We start from the raw sequence: 17,939 nt of genomic DNA on the forward strand, positions 1-17,939 counted from the left end.
GGGGATACCTACAACCAGTTCTGCAGGATCATTTCCTCAAGCCTCAGGGAAGTGCACCAAAACTCCCATCTAAAGGGGTATGTTCTGTTTTAGACTGGCTGGTAAATCCTGTCACTTAGAACTGGCAAGCTTGGTACACTTTGTGTTCTTAGTCTCTGAAGTTCAGATTCCAGCAGTCTCTAATGCAGTCCTGAAAGTCAGCAGAGGATAGAATGTTCTGTGCAAGCAGCATTCATCTTTGTCATTATCTTCTTCTGATAGTGTGCCTTTCCACAGGTTTTAAAGGCATTGTTTAAGGAAGATCCTGTTAAATTGAAGAGATTTTTTGACAGTGGATACATCAAATTTCATTACAATTTGGTTAATTAAATATACATACACACACAGCATGTTCATCATGGTGCTAATAAATTCCTGTATAATGTGTTCTGGAATATGCATATAATACCTTAAAGTGCACTTGTAAAAATGAGCTGCAGTAAATAGATAACATTATCCCATTTAAACATAAGGGAAACTGAGACAGAGAAGGTTCAACAACTGAATAGGGCTGGGACAGTTTAGGCTTTTAGTAGGCTACTTTGCACATTTATTACATCTAAAACTGGCATATTTTAGATATACTAATATATGATCTATAAAAATCACAGTTTTGCTTGGATCCAGCTGAGAAACCGTTGCCAACATGTCTTCATATACTTTAAGAGTCATAGCGGTATTTTCCCTTTAATTAACTGTCACTCTTACATTCTGTTCCACAGGGCCATCCAGAGTAGAGACGTGGCCCAGTTCAGGAACGTTGTAACGCAGCTGGAAGCTGATTTAGACATTACCAAGAGACAGCTAGGGACGGAGAGGTTTGAAAGGTTAGTGTGTCTCTACACACTGTTCAGCCTGGAAAGCATTTTTTCTTAGATAACAAAAGATTTTGGTTATTTCATGATGATTAGATTTTAAAGTATAATTTGAAGTACAGCTTCAAATTACAGTATTACTAATGTCACAGATATAGAAAGTTCCTATTGTAGTTCAGTGGTAACAAGCCTGACTAGTATCCATGAAGATGTGGGTCTGATCCCTGTCCTCAGTCAGTGGGTTAAGGATCTGGCATTGCCGTGTCCTGTGGTGTAGGTCACAGACACGGCTCGGATCTGGCATTGCTGTGGCTGTGGTGTAGGCCTACAGCTACAGCTCCGATTTGACCCCTAGCCTGGGAACCTCCATATGCCATAGGTGTGGCCCTAAAAAGCAAAAAAAGTAATGTCAGGGATGTAACGTTTAAAAGTCTTACTGTTTTGCCTTAGGGAGAGGGCTGTGCAAGAACTTCGCCGCCAGAATTACTCAAGTAATGCCTATCATTTGAGTTCCACAATAAAGCCAAACACAAAATGTCACTCACCAGAACGAGCTCACCATCGATCTCCTGACCGAGGCCTAGATCGATCATTAGAAGAGTAAGTGGTTTAAGGATCCATTCTTTGGGAGCCATATAGCAATAAAAACAATATTTGAGGAGTTAAGAAAACTCGGTCTATCACTAATAGTGCTATTTAAACATTGTTACATAATGACATATATTGACATAAAAATATTTCTGTAGTTTTGTATACATATGTTAGAAATGACTGTTTACATAAATTATATTTTGAAAATATTATTTTATTTCTACAACATACATTTTTTAATACTTTCATTAACAAAATATTGGCTATCATAGCACCATAAAACACATATACTCTAGGGAGGTAATTGGCTAATTTTTCAGAGGAAAATATTTTAGATATATTCCTATAGGTCACAAATTTTATAAAAGTATCTTTATTTGGAAATAATTTCAAACTTACAAGAAGTTAACAAAACTAAGCATAATTCAAGAACCTCTGTATACCTTCTACCCATGCTCACTATTATTAAGATTTCGCTCCATTTGCTTTTTACATGTTGATGAGACAACCCATGTGCTGCCTTGCACACTCACTCTTGCCCATGATCCTTCCTCTTTCTCCCCACCCAGATGTTCTTTAACAATATCCAGTACCTCCAGTTGGAACCATCCTCATGGGTTTCTTCCTTGCCTCCTTCCATTCTGTATGTGTATGTCCTTTCTTGTTCCTCAAGAACCCTGAGCCAACATGAACACACTAACTCAATGATAGCAGCACACCTACTCATTTGCTTAGTCCCAGTACATTGAAAATACTTTCAGAGTTTCTTCACCTCTGTCACCACAATAAAGAGGCTGACTTAAATAAAAGTTCAGAATCTGTTTGTGGTTCTCCCTTCCTGTCTGCATAAACTACCTACCTTTCCCAAGTCTTGAGGGCATGTAGTCAAATACTGTGCTCATAAATTACTTGGATTAATTACTTTTTCCCCTTTCACCGTGGTTATGGTATACGTTTGAAATAACATTAAATTCATTTGTTTCAGTTTGCCTTCACTTCTCATTTTTTTTATTCTATTGAGATGTCCTAATCAAGAAGAGATGTCTTTCCATTTGTTCAAACTTGCTCTGTGTTATTCAGGAATGGTTTGTAGTGTTTTTTATATAGGTTTTGAACAATTCTTGTTAAGTTGATTCCTAAATATTAATTTTATTTCTTCTTTCTATTTTTATCTCTTGACTTGTATTCTCTAGTTAATTGCATTTACTAGTATGGTCAGAATTATGATAAATAGTAGTAGCAAAAGTAGACATCCTTGGAGTTCCTTGGCCAAGCAGTTAAAGATGTGGCTTTGTCACTCTGTTACTCAGGTTATTGCTGGAGCATGGGATAAGTCCCTGGCCTGGGAACTTCTGCATGTGGTGTGGGTGCAGCCCCCCGCCCCACAAAAAAAAAGTAGCCATCCTTGTTTTAATTCTGACCTGTAGTGGGAGTTCCTCTAGGATTTGCCCATTAAGTAAGATACTGACTTTAGGATTGAGGTTTCTATGTTTTATGACACTAAGAAAATACCATCCAATCCTATTTTTTTGACATGCTGAGAGAGTGCATTTATACAAAACCACATCACAACATTAAAGGCCCACATAAATCAAGTTACAAGTTTTGTTACTAGACCACACCAGAGTAATTTTGAAAATTAAGTGTTTACAAAACATTAAAAAAAAAAAAAAGGAAAATAGTTATTCTGTAGGATACATCAGGTATGACTTCTTTAATCCTGGCCATCATTCAACTTCATCTTGACCTTTAACTCTTTAAGTGCTTGTCAGAAGGACTTGTCAGGAGATGCTTGGCCAAATATGACAGATGGCTTTAATGAAAAACAATCTTTTCCCCCTTTTGTAGATAAAGCAAGGCTTTGTCTCCCATTAGGCTTGTCCTTCTTCCAGCTTTTCTTTATATTTTCTTTTCTCAAACTCTACCTTCTCTTCAAGCCTGATCCTTAAGAGGTCTTTGGCTTGTCTGCCTGCCTTAAGTGTTGAACTCTACCCTAAAGGTTCTTTCACGCTTTCTCTTTGGGGTCGCCATAACTGTACAGCTTTACATTCTCTCTTACATAAACTTGAATTTCAAACTTCAGCACCCCTCACTAATCAGCCATCTGAAGAAAGGATATTGAACTTATGCAAATCCTCTTGGACGACGAGTGTAGAAATCAAGTGGAACATACACATCAACTATAGGACCATAGCGACCAAATCCACGTCGCAAATCTTCAGACCTGGTATCCTCGGCCACATTCCTTATGAACAGAGACATGTCAGCTACCGAGACATGACCACAGCGTAAGGCTCAGCAGGGACACTAACCGGCTCAGCAAACCGTCCTCAGCTCTCCAATCCTATTTTTTCAAGACTTTTTACTAGGAAAGAATGTTTTCGTCAAGGGCTTTTTTAGCCTCTATGAAGATATGTTTTTTCTCTCTGGAAATATTAATATGTGAATTACATGAATAGATCATCACCTATTGAACCATCTTTGAATTTCTGGAATAGACCCTACTTGGTCATGGTGTATTTTCTTAGTGTTCACTAATATTTATTTTTGATTTGTGTATCAATATTCATAAGTGGTATTGGTTTGTAATTTTCTCTGTGCTATTATCAAGTTTAGATACCAATGTTATATTTGCTTCAAAAAAAGAGATTTGAGAGTTTTTGTTTACTGTGCTTTAAAACAATTTAAATAGTTGGGAATTATCAGTTATATTAAGATTTGGGTGAATTTATCTGTGAAACCATGCAGCCTTGGTTCTTATTTTGTGGGGTGTACTTCCTTGATAACTTTTTAAATTTCTTCTTTGGAAATTAAACTTTCTATCTCTACTCTATTTACCTAAAAGTTATCCAGGTTTACAGTTATCTAGGTTTTCAAATTTATTTGCACAGAAGTAATCAATGTAGCATCTTATTTTTTAATTTCCTCTGTATCAATAGTTATATCCCATTGTCATTTCTTATTTGTAAATGTATGTTTCTCTCTTGTTTGTTGATTACCTTAGTGTATGGTTTGCTCACTTTGTTCATTGCTTCAAAGAACAAGAATTTTGATTTATTGATATATTTTTTATCTTATTAATTTCTGTTTTTATATATATTATTTGTTTCCTTGTGTTATCTTTTCATTTACTTTATCAGTTTTTTCCCATAGCTTTTTGAGTTAGAAATTTAATTCATTTACTGCCATTCTTTCATTTTTATTGATAGAGATATTCAGGGCTATGAATTTTTCTGTGATCAGTGCTTTAAATGTATCTAGCAGATTCTGATATGTAGTGTTCTGTGATCATTATTTTTCAGAAATTCTGCAATTTCTGTTTGTATTTTAACTTTTTTTTTTGCCATTTTTTGGGCTGCTCCCCGAGGCACATGGATGTTCCCAGGTTAGGGGTGAAATTGGAGCTGTAGCTGCTGGCCACAGCCACAGCCACAGCCACAGCCACAGCAACAGCAACACGGAATCCAAGCCGCGTCTGCAACCTACACCACAGCTCACTGCAACGCCAGATCTTCAAGCCACTGAGCAAGGCCAGGGATCAAACCCACAACCACATGGTTCCTAGTCAAATTCGTTAACCACTGAGCCACAACAGGAACTCCTGTTTGTATTTTAACTTTTAACCAAGAATTATTTGATAGAAAATCCTTTAGTTTCCAGTAAGAAGATTTTTTTTGGTTTGTTTTGGTTTTATTTTTAATTCCCAGAGTTAATGCATTGTGATTATTGACTATTATTGATAATATTTCTATTTTATGGAAACTACTGATGTTTTCTTTGTAATTTACTGTGTGACCAATTTTTATGAATAGTTCACGTGCACTTGAAAAGATGTATTTTTTTCTTATCAGAGTATAGTGTAGCATATCTAAAAGATTTACCTTTCTATTCTATTTAGTTCTTTTAAAATACCATGTAATTTTTGTTCACTGGACTTTATTTTACTAAAAATGGTATCTTAAAATCTCCTATTATTAGTATGTTTTTTTCTTACATCTCCTATAAATTTTGTTTTATATAAGTGGTTTGCTGTTTTACTTATTGCATAGATATTCTGAACTGTCACATCTTCATTGTTAATGTGGCTTTTATGAAGTGTTATTTTCTGGTGCATTTAATTTTTTTGGAAGGAGAAAGGGCTTGACATCTACTTTGTCTGGTATTAGAGTTGCAACCCCTGCACGCGTGCGGTGTGTTCTGCTGCGCGTCGGGAACCAGGTCAGGTGCGGAGAGTTCTTCGTGCTGGGAAACGGGGCGCGGCCTGAGAGCACTGCATGTTCGTGAGGAACCTTGTGCTAAACCATTTGCAGACCTGCTTCTGGGTCGGGATTTTGTGCGTAGGGAAGCAGCTACCTCGCTGCGATCTATTGAAATATTAAATGTGTCGGCCCTCGACACATTTTTTTTTTATTTTTTTAAAGAAATAAGAAAATGAAAAAAAAAAAAGTAGAGTTACAACTCCTGTGTCCTTACTGTCTCCACTTGCCTGGTAAATTTTGTCCATCTCTTTAACTTTTTTGAGTCACTGCATTTTAAGTATCTCTCTTGTACCTAGAATGGATTTGAGTTTTGCTTTATAAGCCATTTTGAAATTTTTTTTTAAAAAGAAGTTCCTTCACATTATCGATATAGGTGTTAAATTTGACCTCAACCCTGTCATATTATCTTATGATAACTGTGTTTGCTATGTGATATTTACTCTATTTCTTTCTCAATTTGGTTATTCTTCTTTGCTTGTGAACATTTTTTTTTTGATATTCAGGAAGTTTTGTGTTTTGTTATAATGGTTACCCTTCTGTTAATACTTTAGTACTCTTAATGTTACCCCCTTTTAAAAAATTAAGCTTTTTCTATTAGTTTAAATGGCATCCTTTGACTGCCACCTATTATCTAGAAAACAGTCAATGTACTTAATTTACTTTTCCCCAACCACTGATCTGTTTCCTGTTCCTGTCGTGTTGCCTTTTCCAGTTGTTATATAAATGGAATCACCTAGAGTGTAGTCTGTAGTGGCTGACTTTCACTCAGCGTTATATGTTTGAGATTTACCCAGGTTGTATCAGATTTACTGGATATTCCTTTCAACTACTAAGTAATATTCCATCGTATGGCTGTAACACACTTTCGTTTTGCTTTATTTTACCTTTTATTTTGAAATGATTACAGTCTCAGGGGTAGTTGGAAAAACAGTACAGATAGTCCCACATATCCTTCCCCCAGCTTCCCCTATGGCAATATCTTACAAACCAGGACATTGACATTGATATAATTAACTAGTCTATAGGTCTTACTTAGTTTTCACTCGTTTTTACATGCACATATAACATCACAGTCAAGCTACTGAATTGTTCCATCAGCCCCAAGAAACTCCCTCTCTATCCTGTCCTCCTCTCTATCCCCAAGCAAACACCCATTTCTTCTCCACCTCTGTGATTCTGTAATTTTGAAAATGTTGATAAATGGAATCACACACGGGATGTAACTTTTTGCGGTTAGCTTTTCTCAGCACAGTGCCTATGAGATCCATCCAAGTTGTATGTGTTAATGGTTCATTCCTTCTTATTATTGAATCCATATTATTCCATGATATGAATGTATTACAGTGTGAAAATTAAGTGAAAAAATATGTGGTATCTGTTTTCCTCCCCAGAAGCTGGAGGGAAAATCCTAAGTATTGCCAAAATAACAGTGGCACTCATCTTTAGTACACTGTGAAATCATCGAATTAAAAATATTAATCTATGTAATTTTTTATCTTCCTTATAGGAATCTTTGCTATCGAGATTTCTGACACATGAAAAGATTCTTCACACCCTTGGGAGAGGTCAAAATTTCAAACTGATTTTTTTTTGCTATATGATTGCATTTATCTTTTGAATGCTTGACAGTGTGAAATGTATTTATTAACAATGTGCCTCTTAATCTCTGTTTTCCTGTGCCTTATCACAGTGATCTGAGATGACTTATAAAAACAGAAATCAAAAATGCATATGGCTCTTTCTATTCATACAGTAATAGTGAGTGTAAAATCTGCTTACTTCACTATTGAACACTGTTTTGTTAACTATCTGGAGTAAATAAAGAAGCTTATAAAAAGAGGGGACAGTGTTTTTATAAAACTGATTTTTTTCTTTGTGATTTATTCTTTCATGGCTGGACAAGTTGTGCCAAAATAGACAGAGTTTACCAATTCTGGCCTGGGACCCCATATTCCATTTTGGAACCATAAGTTCCAGGCTGTAATCTGACTTTAGAGCAGTAGATAGTAGGTGTGTGTCAAGGTTTTTTTAATCCATAGTGTTGTACCACTAATTAACATACATTTTCAACAACTGTTTATCCCTACTATTTTAGAAAGGTAGGTGATGCTATAACTGTCTAGAATGTAAGATTTTTAAAAAAGATTTGTATTTTTAATGCGTTTTCCTTAAAATATTAAAATATTGCAGTCAACTCAATTGCTATTTTATTTGATTTTTTTTGCCTGTGCAGCTGTCTATAATGTAGAGTAACAAGTTCAGTAATGGTTCCTTACTTCCCCTAAAGGCTCCTAAATCTCTTACCTTTTCTGTCCATAGATTTTGCTTTAATGTTGATATTACAGTCTGAACCCTACTGTATTTTACTGATATAAGCTCTTTGTACTCTGCGGGGAGCCGAGGAGATGCAGGCACTCAAGGAAGGGACCTTGCCTGATGGCAAAAAAAAAAAAAAACCAACCCCGAAGGCAGGTTCCTAACCAAGGAAGGGAGCTCACCTGAATGGTACAAGCCGAAGGTGGGCTTCTGGTCATGATAAAAGCCTGCCTGTACGATGAAAAACCGAGGCAGGCTGAGGCCTGCCTGTGCGGTGCAATCCAAGGGCAGGCCTCAGATTACATGGCTCTCTTGTTGATGTTGATGGGGAAAAATTGGGGCTTTCCTGGGAAAACAATTTCCATGTTTGCGCCGGAGAACATGGATTGTTTCTCGGGTGACCTAGTCTTTCCTGTTGTTTTACTTGTTATTCGGTTTTTCCTCAGTCTTTCCTGTTATTTGCTTATTATTCTTATTTTCCATTCTTATTTTCCTATGGTGATTTGTGATTTAACAAAATACAACAATAATATAATAAGAATTTCATCCTGAAGGACTTTCCCCCTATTCAAATCCAATTAAAAACATAGTGTTTATCTACTAACTAGTTATACAGTAAACTTAAGAGTTAGGATTTTAATGAGGTTCATAGAAGTTAGACATATATTGTTCATGATCAAAAGAAACCTAGCTATGAGTTTTGTCCTTGATTTTAGAAGCTTTTAAGTGATAGCTAGTTAAGCTGATTTATATTTTCTCATACTGTCTTCCTGCCATAACGCTTTAAAGATAAGCACTAATCTAAAAACAAGATTTGTGAACATCAAATCCTTATGTCTGCGACCTCTTCAACTTGTAAAGATTGGCTGGCCATGAGATGATTTGTACTGAGTCTCCTCCTTTCCACATGATGTATTGTACCTATTTGTCCTTGAATTGTATTCATTAAGTTTAGTTTAGTTAAAGATCTTAGAACATGATGTATAGCTGCTGTACAATGTGATTGGAGAACAAAATTTAAAAGTTAACCAATGTACTTTTAACACTGATGTAATCTGTAGTTAAAAACTGTCTATATAAACAGTCATCTATGCCAATAAAATTTGAGCAGTCCAGCGCTCTGAAAGAGACAAAGAGGCTGTCTCCGTGTGCATTCGCCGACACTGTCCATCCCTTACAGGGTGTGCATCCCTGGCCGCTGGAGCTGGACTCCGGCAGTACTCTTGCCATTTTAATAAAAAAAAAGTCCTGTCATTAATAGTATTCATATGATGGAGGCAGTTCCTCATTGTACATAGTCACTATTCATCATGACTACAAGGAACTAAGTGTCATTTGCCCTGTGCACTTAGCACGTTGTATGTGGAGAGGGCAGAGTATAGGGAGAGGAGCCACAAGAGAGTTGGGAATGAAGGACACACGAAAATATTTCCATACCTGGAGTTCGCACTGTGGCTCAATGGTAACAAACCCGACTAGTAACCATGGGGTGCGGGTTTGATCCCTGGCCTTGCTCAGTGGATTGAGCATCCAGTATTGCCACAGCTCAGATCTCGTGTGGCTGTGGCTGTGGCATAGGCTGGCAGCTGCAGCTCCAATTCAACCCCTAGCCTGGGAATTTCCATATGCTATGGGTGCAGCCCTAAAAAGACAAAAAAAAATAATTTCTATACCTGATTAAAAGTATACTATAGTTGACTTGTGCCATTAATTGCAGAATACTTAAAAGGAAAAGTATATGGTAAGTATAAAGAGCCAACATTATCCAAAGGTGGAGGCACCTTAACTGTATTCTTATAGTAAGAAAATATTATTTCTTATAGTAAGTAATACTTAAGAAATTTATTGTTTTACATGAGATTGTAATTGCTTGATGCAGATGTATAACAGCCTATTGATATGGTAAAGACACAATACAAAAAATGCTATAAAATACACAATATAAAAACTAGACCAAACTATTCTTTCTTTGATGACAAATCTCCTGAAAAAGAGCTCTCAGCTGTGAAATGTCATATTAAATATAAAACATCCACTTTTGCTGAAGTAAGGGTGTTTTAGAGGAGGATTGTTAACCCTCTGAGTTAAATATCATAGGCACTGGTTCTGGATAGGTCAGAACTGAATTCAGCAGCATTTCCTCTTTGCAGTCTCTGCCCTGGTTTCCCACCATGGAGTGTCACCAGCTACTATGTCAGATGCCAGAATCCTGAGTCCAGGTCACTCCCTTCCCTTCTCACTTCACATATTTAGTCAACTTAAATGTTACTTCCTACTACACAGTATTGCTGAAAAAAAATTAAAGACAAATAAGTGGGAAAACATCCCCCATTCACAGATTAGAAGACAACATTATTAAGATGAAATATTCCCCAAACCACCTTCAAATTAAATACAATCCTTATCAAAACCCCAATGGAGTTTATTTAATTTATTTATTACAGAAATGGAAAAGCCAATCCTATTCCAAATGAGACAGGTTGGGGGTGGGGGGGATGCACTGAAGGTTTGGGATAGAAATACTGCAAAATTTTGTTGTGATGATTGTTGTATTATATGTATTATATATGTATATATGTATTACACCTATAAATGTAATAAAATTCATTAAGTAAAAAAAAAAAGAAAAAAAGAAAAGCCAATACTAAAATTCATATGGAATTGCAAGGGACCCAGAATAGCTCGATCTCTCTCTCTCTCTCTTTTTTTTTTTTTTTTGCCACGACCATGGTATGTGGAAGTTCTGGGGCCAGGGATCAAATCCATGCCACAGCAGTGACAATGCCAGATCCTCAACCTGCTGAGCCACCAGGGAACACCATTGAAACAGAAGAACAAAGTTATAGGATTCACATTTCCCAATTTCACGACTTACTGCAAAGTTGTAGTAATCAAAATAGTATAGTACTGGCATACAGATAGACATAGGATCAATGGAATAGAATTGAGAGTCCAGAAATAAACCCATGCACATCTGTGGTCAATTGAGTTTTGACAAGGGTGTCAAGATCATTCAATGGGATAAGAATAGTGTCTTCAACAAGTGTCACTAGGGCAACTGGATATCTCATGCAAAGGGATGAAGTTGGACCCTGGCACACATCACATCCAGAATAACTCAAAAGGGATCATAGATTTAAATGCTAAAGCTATAGAACGCTTTGAAAACGAAGAGGCAAATCTTCATGACCTTGTATTTCACAGTGGTTTCTTAAATATGACTTAAATGACAAACAACAAAAATAGATAAATTGGACTTCATCATAATTAAAAAACCGTGTGCATCAAAGGACATTATCAAGAAAGAGAAAGGCAACCCCAGTAATTTGAGGACATATTTGCAAATCATAGATCTAATAAGGTTGTAATGCCCAGAATATATCATTTTTACAGCTCAACAACAAAATCCAGATATTCCTTTAGTCATACTTCCATCCAATCCATTCTCCACCCTGTAATTAGAGAAATATTTTTAAAGCTGGAACTCGATCACTTCTGTCTCCACACATGCATGCTGTGAGTACCAATTTTTATCATTAGACTAAAAGCCAAGGTCTTTAATGTCACGTTTACAGACCTCTCTGATTTGGTTCTTTAAAAAAAATTTTATCTCTTCAACTTCATACCTCACCCCTACCTTACAATTATATATTACAGTTATTCTGAATTGCCTTCAATACTCAGAACAATTTAAGCTCCTTTGTCTCTTGGCCTTTGCATATTTCCTCTGTGTGCATCACCCACGTTTCTCTCTCCTGTCAGCCTGGAAAATTCTTCTTTGTTTTAATATCGTGTCCTCAGCAACTAGCACAGGGCCTGGCACACCCTATATGCTTAATAATTATTTATTTTTTAAAAATGATAGTCTTCGTATTTCTTGTCTAGTTTCTGTGTTCTCCTATTCATTATTAATTTCACTTAACCTGTGTTGTTCTTTGCATTCTTTTTAAAAAATTACTCAATGAATTTTATTACATTTATAGTTGTACAACAATCATCACAACCCAATTTTATAGCATTTCCAACCCAAACCCCCAGCACATCCCCCAACTCCCAACCTGTCTCATTTGGAAAATACTAGTTTTTCAAAGTCTGTGAGTCAGTATCTGTTCTGCAAAGAAGTACATTGTGACCTTTTTTTTAGATTCCACTTGTAAGTGATAGCATATGATGTTGGTGTCTCACTGTCTGACTGACTTCACTTAGCATGATAATTTCTAGGTCCATCCATGTTGCTGCAAATGTCATTATTTATTTACTTTTAATGGCTGAGTAATATTCCATTGTGTATACATACCATATCTTCTTTATCCACTCCTCTGTCAATGGACATTTAGGTTATTTCCATGTCTTGGCTATAGTGTGGAGTGCTGCAATGAACACTGTAATATATATCTTTTCGAGTCATTGTTTTCTCGGGATAGATGCCCAGGAGTGGGATTGCTGGATCAAATGGTAATTCTATTTTTAGTTTTTTGTGGAATCTTCATACTGTTTTCCACAGTGGTCACACCAGTTTACATTCCCACCAACAGTATAATAGGGTTCCCTTTTATCCACACCTTCTCCAGCATTTATTGTTTGTAGACTTTTTGATGATGGCCATCCTGACCAGTGTAAGGTGTTACCTCATAGTGGTTTTGATTCGAATTTCTCTAATGATTAGTCATGCCGGAACATCTTTTCATGTGTTTTTTGGCCATCTGTATGTCTTCTTTTAGAGAATTGTCTGTTTAGATGTTCTGTCCATTTTTTGATGGGGTTGTGTTTTTTTCTTTTTTTGGTATTGAACCACAGAAGGTCTTTATAAATTTTGGAGATTAATCCCTTGTCAGTTGCTTCATTTGCAAATATTTTCTCCCATTCTGTGGGTTGTCTTTTCATTTTGTTTAGGGTTTCCTTTGCTGTGCAGAAACTTTTAAGTTGAATTAAGTCCCATTTGTTTATTTTTATTTTTATTGTCATTACTCTAGGAGGTGGGTCTGAGAAGATATTGCTGTGGTTTATGTTGGGGAGTGTTTGGCCTGTGTTTTCCTCTTAAGAGTTTTATATTGTCTGGTCTTATATTTAGATCTTTAATCCATTTCAATTTTATTTTTGTGTGTGGTATTAGGAAGTGTTCTAATTTCATTCTTTTCCATATGGCTGTCCAGTTTTCCCAGCACCACTTATTGAAGGGGCTGTCTTTTCTCCATTGTATATCCTTGCCTCCTTTGTCATAGATTAGTTGACTGTAGGTGTGTGGGTTTAATTCTGGGCTTTCTATCCTGTTCCACTGACCTATATTTCTGTCTTTGTGCCAGTACCATATGGTTTTGAGGACTGTAGCTTTGTAGTATAGTCTGAAGTCAAGGAGACTGATTCCTTCAGCTCCACTTTTCTTTTTCAGGATGTATTTGGCTATTCTGGGTCTTTTGTGCTTCAAACAAACTTAAAATATTTTGTTTGAGTTCTGTGAAAAATATCCCTGGTACTTTGATAGGGATTGCATTGAATCTGTAGATTGCCTTAGGTAGTATAGTCATTTTGATAAAATTGATTCTTCCAGTCCAAGAGCATGATATGTCTTTCCATCTGTTTGTGTCATCATTGATTCTTTCATCAACAGTTTTCGGTGTACAGGTCTTTTGTCTCTTTAGGTATGTTTACTCCTAGGTATTTTATTCTTTTGGATGTGATGGTAAATAGGATTGCTTCCCTAATTTCTCTTTCTGATCTTTCATTGTTAGTATATAGAAATGCCATCAATTTCTGTGTATTAATTTTGTATCCTGTGACTTTGCCAAATTCATTGATTGGCAATACAGTTTACTGATAGTGTCATTAGGATTCTCTAGGTGTAGTATCTTGTCATCTGCAAATAATGATAGTTTTACTTCTTCCTTTCCAATTTGGATTCCTTTTATTTCTTTTTCTTCTCTGATTGCTGTGGCTAGGACTTCCCAAACTATGTTGACTAGCAGTGGTGAAAGCGGACATCTTTGTCTTGTTCCTGATCTCAGCGGGAATTCTTTCAGCTTTTCACCATTGAGAATAATGTTAGCTCTGGGTTTGTTATATATGGCCTTTATTATGTTGAGGTAAGTTCCCTCTGTGCCCACTTTCTGAAGGGTTTTTATCAGAAGTGGGTGTTGGATTTTGTTGAAGGCTTTTTCTGCATCTATTGAGAGGCTCATATGGTTTTTATTTTTCAGTTGGTTAATGTGGTGTATCACACCTATTTGTAGATATTGAAGAATCCTTGCATCCCTGGGATAAATCCCACTTGATTATGATGTACAATCTTTTAATGTATTGTTTGATTCGGTTTGCTAGTATTTTGTTGAGGATTTTTGCATCTATGTTCATCAACGAAATTGGACTGTAATTTTCTTTATTTGTGGTATCTTTGTCTGCTTTTGGTTATCAGGGTGACTGTACTCATAGAATGAGTTTGGGAGCATCCCTTTCTCTGCAATCTTTTGGAATAGTTTCAGAAGGATAGGTGTTAGCTCTTTAAATGTTTGATAGCATTTCCCTGTGAAGCCATCTGGTCCATTACTTTTGTTTGGTGGAAGTTTTTAACCACAGTTTCAACTTCAGTACTTGTGACTGGTCGATTCACCTTTTCTATTTCATCTTGGTTTAGTCTTGGAAGATTGTACTTTTCTAAGAATTTGTCCATTTCTTCTAGATTTTCCATTTTATTGGTGTATAGTTGCATATAGTATCTCTTATAATCCTTTGTATTTCTGTGATGTCCATTGTAACTTCTTTTTCATTTCTAGTTTTATTGATTCAAGTCCTCCCTCTTTTTCTTGATAAATCTGGTTAAGGGTTATCAATTTTGTTGATCTTTTCTTTTTTTTCTTTTTTTTTTGTCTTTTTGCCTTTTCTTGGGCCACTACTGCAGCATATGGAGGTTCCCAGGCTAGGGGTTGAATCACAGCTATAGCTGCTGGCCTACGCCAGAGCCACAGCAGCGCAGGAGCTGAACCGCATCTGCAACCTACACCACAGCTCACAGCAACGCCGGATCGTTAACCCACTGAGAAAGGGCAGGGATTGAACCTGCAACCTCATGGTTCCCAGTCACATTCGTTAACCACTGCGCCACTAAGGCAACTCCAATTTTGTTGATCTTTTCCAAGGAACCAGCTTTCCGTTTCATTGATCTTTTCTGTGGTTTTCTTCATTTCTATTTCATTGATTTCTGCTCTGATCTTTATGATTTCCCTACTTCTGCTAACTTCAGGTCTTGACTGTTCTCTCTCTAGCTGCTTTAAATGTAAAGTTAGGTTGTTTATTTGAGCTTTTTCTTGTTTCCTGAGGTAGGCTTGTATTGCTATAAACTTCCCTCTTAAAACTGCTTTTGCTGCATCCCATAGGTTTCAGAGTGTTGTATCTTTGTTGTCATTTGATTCTAGGTATTTTTTAATTTCCTCTTTGATTTTTTTAGTAATCCATTGGTTGTTTAGTAGCATGTTGTTTAGTCTCCACATCTTTGTGTTTTTTGCTTTTTTTTTTTTCTCTTTGTTGTTTTCTAGTTGTATAGCATTGTGATCGGAAAAGATGCTTGATATGATTTCAAGTTTCTTAAAAGTTATCAAGGCTTGATGTGTGGCCCAGAATGTGATCAATCCTAGAGAATGTTCCATGTGCACTAGAGAAGAATGTGTATTATGCTGATTTTGGATGGAATGTCCTATAAATATCTATTAAGTCCCTCTGGTCTAATGCCTCATTTAAGGCCTGTATTTCCGTGTTGATTTTCTGTCTGGATGATCTGTCCATTGCTGTAAGTAGGGTGTTAAAGTCCCCTGCTATTATTGTGTTATTATCAGTTTCTCCTTTTAAGGTTGTTAGCTGCATTCCCTGGAAGCGTATAAAGCATAGGTGGTTATGATCCTAGGTTTTAAGGTTCCACTGCTTGACTTTACATGTCTCTTCATAGATGTGTACCTGGGCAAGTTAGCACTTTCTACATTTTATTTTCCTTATCTCTAAAAGGTGTATTTATAAACCTAAGTCTAAATATAATTCTGTGGTTTAACTGAAACAATATGTCTAAAGTGCTAAGTCTCAGTATCAAGAGAGAAAACTTGGAGGTTTGGTCATCCTCAGCAGGTATGGGATAGGCAAAAGAAAAAGCTTTCTGTGTGTTAAATTGCTTGTTGCTGTACTTGAAGGAAATTTTGCATCTTATATGTTTAGTAAAACAAAGATCAAACCTCATAATACTTCAACAAGAAAAAATAAAATATACAAATATTCCACTTTTGTCCCTCAGAAATGAAGAGTTATTATTTTATGTTTATTGTGTTTTTGGAGGTAATGTTAATTATATGCATTGGTAACATAAGCTGTTATCTATTTAGTTAAGATGAATATGGTGTCCTGGTTTAAAGATCTAAGGGGAAAAATCTATCTTCTACTTGCCACCTACTTATATATGTTTTATTGAGCTGGAGTTAAACCAGTTTTATCTCAGTAGGAAACAAACATTATAGTAATTATCAATGCATTTGCGTCATCTTTTAGGCTATAGCGTTTGACATATTTGAGGCCATTTTGCAAAATTCTGAATTAGAAGCCTTCAGACTCCTTGATAAGACAGAAATCTCTTCTGCTTCCTAGTTTTCTTAACAGGTCATGGAATCTCAGGGATTGTTATTAAAGGTCCAGTTTCTTTCTTAATGTTTCCATCAAAGTCAAGGCAATTAGAAGCCTACCTCGAGGGCAGCTAGTTAACTCCCATCTGTGCATGTTGGAACTTCAGGATAACAGCCTATGGACAAAGAGACCTATGGTTTGGCTTTTCTGATGAGAGTAATGGAGAGAGTCAGGAATATGGCTCATGGTCATCTTGTTTCTGACTTTATTTAAGGAAAAGATTTTTTGTTTATCTGTATTTAGGTATAAGCTTAATTTGGTATATATTTTCACATAGTTTTTCCTGTTTTTCTTTCACAGTAGCATTGCCACATTTTTTGCCAGTTCAGACTCAGGTACCAATGCCTTTCATGTAGTAGATTTCCATAAGTATTTGCTAAATGAGTGAAACCTGGTTTTTACATTCATCAGGACCAAAGGTTTGCCTCAGTCCTTCCTGTAACTCCAAGAACCCACCCCAGTAAATTGAGCTCCAGTGCATATAGCTTAATGCATTTCCCCATGCCTCTGCTGAATGGCTGGAAAAGACTCTGCTTGGCTGAGAGATGCTATCAAACTGCATTTACATTTTTTTGGTCTTTTTAGGCCACACCTGCAACATATGGAGGTTCCCAGCTAGGGGTAGAATCAGAGCTGTAGGTGCCAGCCTACACAACAGGCACAGCAACACCAGATCCAAGCCGCATCTTCAACCTACACCACAGCTCATGGCAACCCTGGATCCTTAACCCACGTAGTGAGACCAGGGATCAGACCTGTTTCCTCATGGATGCTAGTCAGTTTCATTTCCGCTGACCCATGACAGGAACTCCTGAATTTATGTTTTTGAAACATGACCCACTTCTCTCCACCCTCTCAAAGTTTCTAGCTACATTAAACATAGCTTTAATACATCTATGTAATTATTTATATAATAATTTCCTCAGACAAAAGCAGACAGTGAGTCTTTGCAGTAGTGAGTTAAAGGCAGATCTGAAGAAGATAGTCACAAACAGGAAACAATTCTTCCTTAGCTGCCCCAGGTTGTCAAATTTAATAATTAAGTTAATCCATGATGGAACAAGTCCCTTTGACCATTTTCAGGACTTCTATTTGGAAGTGGACACTTAATACTGGGTTTTGTATGCATTAATGCAAAAATTTGGTTACCTCTATTAGAAGAAAGCTACGTTGAATGCCTCTTTAAAGAAAACACCACCTAGTCGCAACTATACAGACTAGTGAAAGCTTTTTATGATAGGCAGTTGAACCTTGTGGGTTTATCCAT

At 36.5% G+C, this 17,939-nt stretch overlaps 1 protein-coding gene across 7 annotated transcripts in view; it reads left to right on the plus strand.

Moving 5' to 3' along the window:
- Window positions 1-7,559, plus strand: part of TSGA10 (testis specific 10) — a 119,664-nt gene extending 112,105 nt beyond the window's left edge. For 4 of the 7 annotated variants that reach the window (XM_047781461.1, XM_047781460.1, XM_047781458.1 and 1 more), the window contains 3 exons: window positions 762-866; window positions 1,305-1,454; window positions 7,212-7,287. In XM_047781461.1, the coding sequence (XP_047637417.1) occupies window positions 762-866; window positions 1,305-1,454; window positions 7,212-7,236 (280 nt within the window). In that variant the 3' untranslated portion in view covers window positions 7,237-7,287. Of the gene's footprint in view, window positions 1-761; window positions 867-1,304; window positions 1,455-7,211 lie in introns of all 7 variants that reach the window. The other 3 variants (XM_047781463.1, XM_047781456.1, XM_047781459.1) reach the window with 2 other exon arrangements.
- Window positions 7,560-17,939: the final 10,380 nt, after the last annotated feature.

Source organism: Phacochoerus africanus, chromosome 5, assembly GCF_016906955.1.
Source record: "Phacochoerus africanus isolate WHEZ1 chromosome 5, ROS_Pafr_v1, whole genome shotgun sequence".
Lineage (NCBI taxonomy): Eukaryota > Metazoa > Chordata > Mammalia > Artiodactyla > Suidae > Phacochoerus > Phacochoerus africanus.